We start from the raw sequence: 11303 nt of genomic DNA on the forward strand, positions 1-11303 counted from the left end.
GGAAATTCAACATTTAATTTAAATATATAAAACGGTACTAACAGATATACAAAGATAAAAGTTAACTTGGCAAACATGAAGGAATATTCAACCTAATGATCAACCAAAGGCACAAAATTAAAATATGATACTTAAACAATTTTTCACTACTGAGATTAAAGCCAGGATCTGTGCACTTAGCTACAGTCCCAGGAACTTTTTAACCTTTTGATTTGGAGACAGGCTCTCATGAGGCTGCTGCTTGGCTCGCATGGGGCTCAAACATGTGAGGTGCTGCCTCAGCCTCCCAGGCCCGCACCATCATGCCTGGCTCCTTTAAGCCATTTAAATAACTACAGTCCTGAGAACAAGAGATGTACAATCATACAGGGAGCCTAATACACTGACTATCTACTAAGGTCCACTAAAATGTTTTATCCTCATGAGAAAGTTTTAACTGCTTAACACATTAGTCTGTATTTTGTTATCTATTTCAAAAGAAAACAAAACCAAAACCAAAAAAGCCTTCCACAACTTGGGGGAACAGTATATGATCCAAAATGTTTACTTTTGTATTTGCCTGGCCCCACTAGTCTAGATACTAAAGTGACTTCTAGAAAGAGAAAAAGAATAAAGTCAACTATGGACTTACATCTATTTATTAGAATGCCAAGTAAATTTACACAGCCAAGCAGTCAGTACAGGTCAAGAAAAAAATAAAGCACAAGATAACAAATTACACATACTTTGGGAATACTATTATAAATTATAGGCATTGTCTAAGTCTAGGAATACACAAATGCTATGTAAAACATTTGGATCATGGTTGCTTCAGTAGTTAAGTACTACTTTTGTAATTTATAAAAGTGAATTTAAATCTCAAAGCGAGTGAGTCTGCTGATTCTCGATTATTGGACAATTTGTGAAAGCATAAACCATTCGTTTGCACATGAAGGACATTCTTTCGTGCATAATTGCATTAATAGCAATTCCTCCTCATAATTAGTTTCAGGGCAATTAAATCTGACATTTTTTTAGTGCGTGAATGTTGAGCAGAGGCTAGTTGGCACGACTCACTCCTGATTTATTTAGTCACTTGTTTTCCTAACTGCTGTGATTTTCAAGCTCTGGTTTCTTTCCACAACTCTTTCTTTGACTGAGGTCCTTCCCTCATGGTCCCCGCTGTGGATGTGGCTCATTAGCCCTAGTGTACTGCACACTTGCTGACGGACTGCTTTCACCCAACCTCTCCTACATGCTCGAGTCTGGACCCCTTTCTCCCCACTGACCTCACTGCCAGAAATTCAATACGTAACCTAAACTACTCTCCTCATCTCTCTAGCAAGGACAGAGTAGAAGGCAGAATCACAAATCTTGACCCAACGCGTTAACACACATTTGAGGTGTTGCGAGGGCAGAAACAAAGGAAAAGCGGGGTGTGACATGAGCTTTTGTACTCTCCTGGGTCTCATTTTATACAGTCATTCACATTCAGCTCTGTTCTTCAAAAACATCGGACCCTACAAAGTAAAGAGATTCCATTTGTATCCTTTAACTTCTTTTTTTAATTCTAAAATTGGTACAAGCTTGTGTCAAAGTTTAGCAAAGTGGAAAAATAAAACAAAATTGACTATGTGTGGAGCTTTAAGGAGAACCACTTTGCCAGAACACTTCCTACAACCCTTCTGTACCCTGGTGTAAAGACGGATTTTTTAAATATATCCACAATCCCAGATTCTATCCTAAGATTTTTCTAATATTAGCTAAGTAAAAATTTAAAACCAAAACTGTCATGTGCTTTAAACTTACAAAAAGATACTTAGCTTCTCATGGACGACAAATACAAATTAAAACACTAGCAAAAAAATATTTCTCTGTAAAACTCAAAGCCTGATAATTTACCTCGTTGGAGAGGCTTTGGGGAAAGAAGCGTTGCCATGCTTGCTGGCAGTAAGTAGCACAGTGCAACACCATAAAGGGAATATTTGAAACACTTACCAAAACAGTGTATGCATTTGCCTTTTGTTCTGGAATCTACCCATATAACTTCAATAGTAATTCCTCAGTAACATTTAAAACATATGTATGGGGGCCGGGGAGATGGCTCAGTGGAATAAGCGCTTCCCTGGCAAGCGCAAGGGCCTGAGTTCAATCCCCGGTTCCACCAAAAAAAAATAAATAAATAAAATAAAAACATATGTATGTTTTGGACAGATTTAAAGGGTGTGCCAAAGGGCTCAGCCGTTCACAGGGGAGCTTTCCAAAGGTGGTTCTTCATGGGTGCATGATAAACATCAATTGATTAATCCACTGATTAATAGGGGATTATGCGGGTCTACGGGTCATTGGGCTGTGTCGGGAGGATGCGGGTCACCAGCACTGTGATGTGGCAGAGCAGTCTCATCCCAGCCCCCTCCCTTCTAAAGTCTCTGCTTCCTGGCTTCCACGAGGCTAGCAGATCCCCCTCCACCGAGTCCTGGCACCATCTAACCATGGACTAAGTCCTTTAAAGCATGAGCCAAATACACTGTTCCTCCTTTAAACTGTAAGGCGTCAGGTGTTTTGTCCCAGTCATGGGAAAATTGTCTTATGCATTATACGTAAAAAAAAAAAAAAAAAAAAAAAAATTGATGTGTAGAAGTTTTCGTGCTTGCAAAACAGTAGGAACGACCTAAATGTCCAAGCAGGGTGAGTCTCTGAATTAAGTTATGGTATGTGCTCATTAATACACAGATGGAAAAGAATAAGAAAAAAACATGTGGGACCTTGGGTGGGACTATGGAATGGAAAAAGGACATGGGATTCAAAATATAAAATCCAGGGCCTAGGGATATAGCTCAGTGGCACTGAGTTCAATTCCTGAAACTGGAACAAACACACAGGTAATATCCAAATAAAATCTGTGGTTTCATTAATAGTACAATGTTAACTTCTTAGTTTTGATAGATACCACAGTTATGTAAGATGTTACTTTAAGAGAAGCTCAGCACACAACATATGGAAATTCTCTACTATTTTTGCAGTTCCATAAATCTAAAAAGTATTTCAAAATTTAAAAGTCAGAAATTACTATTAAAATGTAAAAGTATGTGGAACCGGTTCGTTCTATGAACTGCTATGGTATGTGACTGGGAGAGGTTAAGTGAAAAAATAAAATGCAAAGCAGCCTGTATGTGTGAAGTCTACGTGTAAGAACGAAAGGGAACTGGGAAACATAAGTGTGCTCAACTTTACAGAAAGAAACAGCAAAGGCAAGGACTTTTGCAGAGAACAGGATGGCAAAGTGCAAAAGGGAATAATGCTTTTTGACTTCTGGAAGCATTTTATTATTTTCTATGTTCAAAAGAGAAGATATTAACCACTAGGAAGAATGTATGCAGTGTATTATTTGTTGAAACTGTACTTTCGATTTGATTTGAAACTGTCTCATTGCTATATGTTTATCAATAAAACTTTGAAAAGAAAAAAAAAGAGAAAGATAAAGCTAATAATTCTGGGGGAAAAAAAGAATGTAAAACTGAGGGCAAAGGAAAACAAACAGGACAGGAGGGTGCGAGCTGAGCTGGAAGACACCAACAAGCAAGCACTCAGCAAATGGTGCAGTGCATCCCGGGAACACCACGCCCACAACGAGGGCACAACAGCTACGTCATGCACAAGGAGCAAAATCATCCCTTCCTATAGGCATCATGCTGCAAACCGTCACAGCAAAAATCGGCTAATTAAAAAGTCATTAACTGGATGCTACGCCAAGAGAAAATCTGACAAGAAATAGGCTACATGTATGTGTAGCACTGACATGCTTTCCTACAGGAAATTATTACTTGAATCTTTTTTTTTTTTTTTTTTGCGGAACCGGGGATTGAACTCTGGCCCTTGTGTTTGCCAGGCAAGCGCTTATTCTACTGAGCTATCTCCCTGGCCCTAGGAAATTATTACTTGAAAGGACAGCGTAAGTCACTCCACAGTGGAGAGGCTGGACAGCGCCTTCTCTGTTCTTCTGACACCAGAGAAGGGGCAGACGAGTGCCTGGAGCCTCCAGCAGAAGCCTTGAGACGAATGCCAAGGCCGCTCCCACTACCCAGGAGAGACACTTCCTCTGCACTGAACCACAAGGAAAACATCTGATGAGCCCCAAGTGAAAACTGTTGTATTAAAAAACAAAATGGAACTGCGTACTTCAAACAACACTCAGGTCATAAAATATAAAGTAGGCATGAAAGAAAATCTTCAAGACTCAAAGAGGCTAAAGATATGAAAACCAAACGCACTAGCTTCCTGAACTGAATTCTGCACTGGAACAGAAAATATTTTTAAAAATTATAAAAATCATAATTTAGCCAATTACAGTAAGAATCTGTGCCAAATCTTAACGTATAGTAATGTTAAGTTTATGCACAATGTTATACAATATTACATAATGTGATTGATAACAGTAGTATTTTATACTATACACCTACAAAATACACACTGAGAGGCTGGGGAAATATCTTAGTGGCACAATGCCTGCCTGGGCAAGTGTGAGGTCATGAGTTCAATTCCTGGTACAAAAAAAGAAAAGAGAAAAGAAAATACAAACTGAAATATTAGGAAAAAACTTCTCTCAACGAGGAAGTGAACACACAAAGGATAAAGAAAATGGGGTAAAAATGTTGACAACAGGTAAGTTTAGGTAAAGGGTAGACAGGTGTGTTTTACATGGTCCTTATTTTTGCATCAACTCTGTGAATTTGAAGTCACTTTCAAATAAAAACGGTGTTTGTTCTTTCTTAAAAAGCTAAAGCACCACTACCTGTATTTTTCCTCTCACAAACGTGGTGATGTCGTTCTCATTTTCGAAGATGGACAGCGTCTGCAGCAGGTTCTGCTCCAACCATTCCCAGTGCTCTGTGATCTCCTTCCTAGAACCTCCTGTCCAGACAGAAACGTGGTAACATCAGCTTCACCGACCAAGACACCTTGGAAACCCAGGGCCCTCCCTCACTAGAGGATGCTGCCAAAGGACACTGAATCTTTCCAAGAGCTCTGACTTTATTAAAGCCACTGCCTCTCCCCTGGGAGACCAGAGCCTGTGTGACCAGGCGAGCGCAGCGCTGTGTCCTATGTCTGCTTTCTGGCCTGGGAGTTACTGCTTCTCTTTTCTCCCCTTTAGAAGGTGCAATTCACAGGGTACCAGAGCTTGCTAGGACACCTGCTTTCCAGTTCCGTTGTTAAGCTGCAACAGGATGGGAACTGCAGTGCCATTAGAGAGATAATGAGACCTTTCCTAGAGTGGGCAAAAAATTCTCTTCATTCACTTCAATTATGAATGAGATGTGAAAATGGACCGGCGCAAGGGAGCAGCAGACGCTGCCCCGATATGCCGTGGGATGAGGTCATCCCTTCGCTTCCAACCGAGGTGCTATATTTTGGTCAGGAATGAGGAGCACACACCACTTTGCTCGGCAGCCTCCACATTTAACCATTCCTAACACGAAACATAAACTGTAAAACCAGCACCCTGCCCTCTGCCCACACCGCCCGCCAGAGCACAGACGCTACCCAGATGCAGTGATAAAATATTAAATAGACTTCCTTTATGATTGCTAATGACCTTAAACAAAAATATTTTCAAAAGTCATCAATGTCACATGCACAAACTGTATGCAACACTCCTTTCAGAACTCAAGAATGATTCTGTGACTGCATTGATTTCGTCCTTAACCAGTTTAGGTTTCAAAGTTATCTTTTAATTGATTTCTTAAGTGTCTTTCCTCTCTGTTCTTTATCATCAGTAATTTGAGAGAGCCCAGAACCTCACTCTGATTCCTGACAAAGAAGAAAGGCGGGAGGCACAAGCGTATCTGCAGTTGTACTCAGAGTCCTGGTCAGAGAAACCAAATGTCTTAGGAGAATGAGAGCTCTGTGATGGCTTTCAGACATAAAATTTGAGGAAAGGGATCACCAGAAGAAAACCCGAGTTCATTTTCTTTTTAAGACTAAACACTACATTGCCTACAGGGGGTGCTTATGAGGCGGGGGATGGCAGAGCTGCAGGGCACATCCCCAGCCAAGTGTGAAGCCCTGGGTTTATCCCCAACATGAAAAATACATACACAGAACTTTTTAAATGGGTGCTTACAAGGGGAATACAAAGCAGATTTCTTGGTGGAGAGTAGTCCCGGAGAAACACCAAAGACAAGACTGTCTGCTCCTCTTGGTGGGTATGTTTCACGGCTCATTCGTTTAAGGCCAGTCAACCGTGTGTGAAAACAGTAACACGAGAACTCTCGACTAGGACTTCAAAGTGACAGCTGGAACTCACAGCACCTGCACACCCCCAGCCCTGCCAGCTGGATGTAGTCCGCTTAATCTGTGGCCAATTTTTTACATGTCACAAAACAAAACAAAACAACCTTATCTAAGGTAAGTGTTATACAAACAAATCACAAGGGATCACATCTCCAGGTATACTGGGGAAGGCAGCAAGTACTTTTCCAGCATGACATACAATGCCTATTTGGAACATTTAGGAAATGAGTCCATATGGTGTTTTCCTGAGAGTTTTTAAACATTCATTGTGAAGTTAAAAAATTTTAAGTAGCAACGGAAACATTTTCTAAAGACATTGGGTCCTTCCTTGTCTGGGAAGAGGTCACTGTCTCCAAGAGCTGTGTGACATCCTGCAGATGCCGAGAGCCCTATCCATCCGGGCTGAGTGCCAGCCCTGTGCACTCCACCTGCGGGCCCATCTGTGCTTGCTGGCAGTGTCAGACGCCCTGCACAGAGGTCAGCGATTCTCTAGGGACCGTGGGACGGCTGAGTCCCTCCAAGACTGCTGAGCATAATTCCCAGCCACTGATTTTGCCTCTTCTGTGCTTCTGCCTATGTGGACCACAGATGTCCCTCCCCGAGTGTGAGCCCGGCTGGGACCCTTCAAGCCACATCTCATCGTACTCAGCCTTTCACCAGGTCATCGAGGTGGAAGCATGACTTCCGGCCCTGCTGCACCTATCACAGCCTCTAACTCTACCTCCAGCTCCACCTCACTACTTCCTGGCTGTCTCAGGTAGCAAAGCCCTGGAGAACAGACCTGGGTGTTAGCCTCAGCATCATACAGGCAGCACATATTCACACATGGCCATCTCCACACACGCATGTGCACATACACAGGCACGCAATGCACACACACATGCACACACGCACAGGCACAGTAGAAATGCTGTGCACATGCACATACTCATTCAGCAAATGTTTACTCACACCTCCGTGGCTCACACGAAGGTCCACGTGGCCAATGTGTTCCCCCACCCCACGTTCACCTACACTCATGTGTCACTTAATTATGGGGACATGTTTTCAGAAATGTGCTATCAGGTGACTGTTGTGTGAACATCCTGGAGTATATGAACGGAAAGCCAGGGGCAGGGCCTGCTGTACACGCAGGCCATGTGATGCAGCCTATCACTGGCAGGCTCCCAACTGTACAGCATGGCACCGTACTGAACATACTAGGGGACCATCACACAATGTGAGTGTCTGCCTATCTCTCACACCCCAACAGATTTACGTACGGGGCATCAACACAAACACACATGTAATATGTGTCACTGTATGTGACTATGGTCACTTTCCCTGTGTGAAAGGAATTTTTCAGCTCCTTGAGCTCTGGGACCACTGTTGTACAGGGCATGTGAAGTCAGACTTTTACTACTGCTGCTTCTGCCTGTTGCCTTTTCTGCTGCCCCACAGTCTGTCTTTCCCACAAACCCAGCCTCCCTCACCCAACACCATTTTCACCCGTAGCTCTTTCCTCTATCTCCCACCTCGGAGAGGCAGTGCCCTCATTTCAGCCTCATCACTGCCACAGGCCCTGCTCCCACTGCAGCTGCTCCTGCTCTTTCTCCTGTATCCACCAGGGTCCTCCCCCGTCCCTCTCTGCTGGGTGTAAGGTTAAGGGCTCTGATTCTGGGTGCTTTGCCTACATCTGTGCTAATAAAAGGATTTCGGTCAAATGTAAGATCCTAAGAGTAACTAGTGTGGCATTGCACAAAATGATTACTGTATGATTTCATATCTACAAATCATTTATAGGAACTGAACTGTGACATGATCCTGTATGAGGATCTTTTCTATTTCCATCAAATCTGGACACTTTCCTAACTCACAGAGAGAACAACAGGAGTCTGGCTTCTGGTTCTGGAGACCAGAGGAGGGAGGATCTCTATCAAGCAGGACTGGATTCACTCTAACAAATGATACACATCCTGAAGGGGCCAATCCAGTGAAAGAATATTAGTCCCCTGGAGTGAGAAGTAGCCACGCCTCTTGACTTCTCACTCCAGAAAAAAGGGTCCAAGCCACCTCTCAGAGACCTCAGAGCACACACATCCCAAGCAGAGTGGGAGGTACTACTTTTTTTGTGGAGTACTCAGTGAGCCTTCGAAGGAAACAAGTTTGAATCTTACAGTGTCCCTCATAAGTGGCTCTTTCATTTTTCAGTAAGTACAAGTGCCACGAGAATTGAGATCTTGAAATTTTGCATCATTGTTTAAAGTGAGATGACACGAAGTTCTTTTGCCAGGACTCAGAAAGAGACCAATCTGTTTACCCAGCAGTTTGTGCACAATGTGTTAGAGCTCAGAAGACAAGGATGCTGTCCCAGGTAGTCAAGGTGGGAGCGTGGCAGTCCTGAGAACAGGTCTTCGCAGCTGGTTTTCTGGAAAGGACTCATTTGCAGAGAGAGAAAGCAGCAAATCAAGTTGATATGGAGCAACAAAGAAAGCTAGGGCGGGGCAAGAGTCTTACAGGAGACTCAAGTTAGAGCCCTCTCCAGTGGCAAAAACTAGATCAACGCTTGACAGGCTTACGGTTACTCAAGACACTGATTTCCAAAAACCAATCTTCATATCATATAGAGCTGTTTTCTCAGGACAAGTCGTTGCCCTTCCATGTGTATCTGGGTAAATATCAAATGATGGCAGGAATACTCAATTATCCTGGTGTAGCTGCTCATGCAATCTGAAATCTGAAATGTACCTTTGAGTACATGAAGCCTAGTGAAATAGAAGCCTTTAGACAGCCCAATGAACGGTGTTAGCGTGTCTGGCACTCGAGGACCAAGAACAAGGCCACATCCCTAAACATGCGTGGACAGTTCTCCTGTGACGCATGACAAGTGACACATTCTGGCTCTGAGACTACAGCACCGATTTTAAAAGCTGAATTCCACAATATCCAAAATGATAAGTTCTCTTCCACGATGCGTGCAGACATACAGGGTAAGTGTATAACTGTACAGATACAGAGAAATAAAAACCATTCGTGATACAAACCAAAACAAAAACCCACTAAACCTGGGGCTTATACAACAGCAAGTCACACTATCATTTCCAGAGAAAGCTATGTGGGTTGCTCAGCAAATTCAATCCTCCAAAGAACAGCATTTTAAGTTACTCAAATAAAGGGAACTACATGAAAAAATGGTGTATTTTATAGTTTTATCCGAGTACAACCACAGCATGGAGATGTTCAGTTAGGAAGGAGCAGTCAGTGCCCTTAAACCTGAAGCAACAGCTACTTACCTACACAGACAAAACCGCCACCGTGTTCTCTATGCTCAGAAATATTAACAAGTTATACTTGCACAGGGGAAAAGACAAAAATCCTAAAATAGTGCTGTGACTGGAAACATTTTCAGGAACAAAGAGGAAATCAATGTTTCCAAAATTCACAGCTAAGTGACGTTATACACAGTTTAAGTATGATAATAGGGATACTGTTCTCTATGACCTCACTTACTAAGGCCAGGACTCCCACCTAACGTACAATGCATATGACATGCGCACACGGCAGTCCTGAGAACGGGTCTAGTTTTAAGCTCTTCTACTGATAAGGAAACTGTGGCTTCCATGTTTCTATGAAATCAGACCCAGATGTTTTTGGCTCCCAAACCCACGCTCCTAATCCTACATTGGACTGTCTCTTTACATATATTACCAGTGCGGTGGTTAGAATAAAGATAGGTTAGGTTACCTGAAGTTTGTAGTAACAGGTCTGGTTATTAGAAAGGTGGTACTATGCAATGCCAGAGACTGTAGACACTGAGATAAAAAGGGGCACCTGGCTTCAAATCCCTAAGAGCCATATTTGGGGCCTTGCATGAGTGACTTAACCTCTTTGTGCCTGTTGACCCTCATCTGTAATACATGGGTGACAACACCTGCCACACTCCTTGGGATTGTGTAGAGATTGAGAAAGACAGCATATGTAAATACTCAGCACAGACCCAGAGTGCAGAAAGCCATAAACAGTTTTGCTATTACCACCAGAGCAGCAGCACACAAAGACCTCATCTTCAAATGTGACTCAGAAAATATTTCTAACTGCCGTCATCAGACCACAAAGAAACTAGCTATTCAACTTGCCTGACTTACAGGCTTTCAGCGGAAAGCTGTCTCTGTGGCCCCCTGATGCTGAGATCACAGTGTTTTGTTTTAAAAAGATAAAAACAAGGATACAGAATTTCAAATTAACAATAGTCAATATATTGCATCTTGTTATCTTCAAAGTAGTTGCTCAGATTACAAGATATACAGGCATGCAAGACTGATCAAACAATATAAGCACGGACTGTTCCCTTCAAGGAACTAAGAGATTAGCAGTATAACTACCTTAGCTGTCGTGTGTGTGTGTGTGTGTGTGTGTGTGTGTGTGTGTGTGTATTCCTCTTTCTTTTGCAGTGCCTATATTACTGTAGCAAGGCATGCTTAGAACAACTCCAAAGGTTACAAGCTCCTGATACATCTCTGCCTATATCGCCTATGGGTCCTAACAACATGCTCTTTGCTTTCTAATCACTGAGGAAAGAGAGCCCAGGTAACTCACCTCACCCCGCAGTAAGAATCTGTGGGGACACCCTTATTTTACATACTCTCGCGCACAACCAGTGGGGATGTTGATGGCTGTTTCTAGGGGGAAACTGGGCTAACCATACCAAACAGATGCATATTCTGACACAGCTTATCTACTTTTATAAATTTAATCCTAAAGTAATAATTGGAGGAATGTTTAAAGACTTGCTAAGGAGGATTCTCATTAAGGTTGGTCAGGTGTAGCAAAATGAAAGGGGAAAAACTTTACAGATTCTTATTAATAGCCTAGCAGAGAAGTGTTTTTTTTTTTTTTTTTTTTTTTGCAAAGTTTTATTGACAAACAGATAGCAATGAGACAGTTTCAAATCATATCGGAAGCTAAACTTCAAGAAGAAATTTTAGGCAACAATTTAAGAAAAGTAAAGTGTGGTATATTACCCTTCTGCTTTTAGCTACACACATTTTATCAGA

The 11303-nt window shown here is 42.4% G+C and overlaps 1 protein-coding gene across 1 annotated transcript in view; it reads right to left on the bottom strand.

The window, feature by feature from the left end:
* Tbc1d9 (TBC1 domain family member 9) overlaps positions 1–11303 on the bottom strand; it is a 63880-nt gene that overhangs the window by 44883 nt on the left and 7694 nt on the right. Inside the window, exon 3 of the mRNA XM_012513310.2 lies at positions 4772–4890. Within this exon, the coding sequence (XP_012368764.1) occupies positions 4772–4890 (119 nt within the window). The remainder of the gene's footprint in view (positions 1–4771; positions 4891–11303) is intronic.

Source organism: Octodon degus, unplaced genomic scaffold (genome assembly GCF_000260255.1).
Source record: "Octodon degus isolate 3935 unplaced genomic scaffold, OctDeg1.0 scaffold00435, whole genome shotgun sequence".
NCBI classification, from domain to species: domain Eukaryota; kingdom Metazoa; phylum Chordata; class Mammalia; order Rodentia; family Octodontidae; genus Octodon; species Octodon degus.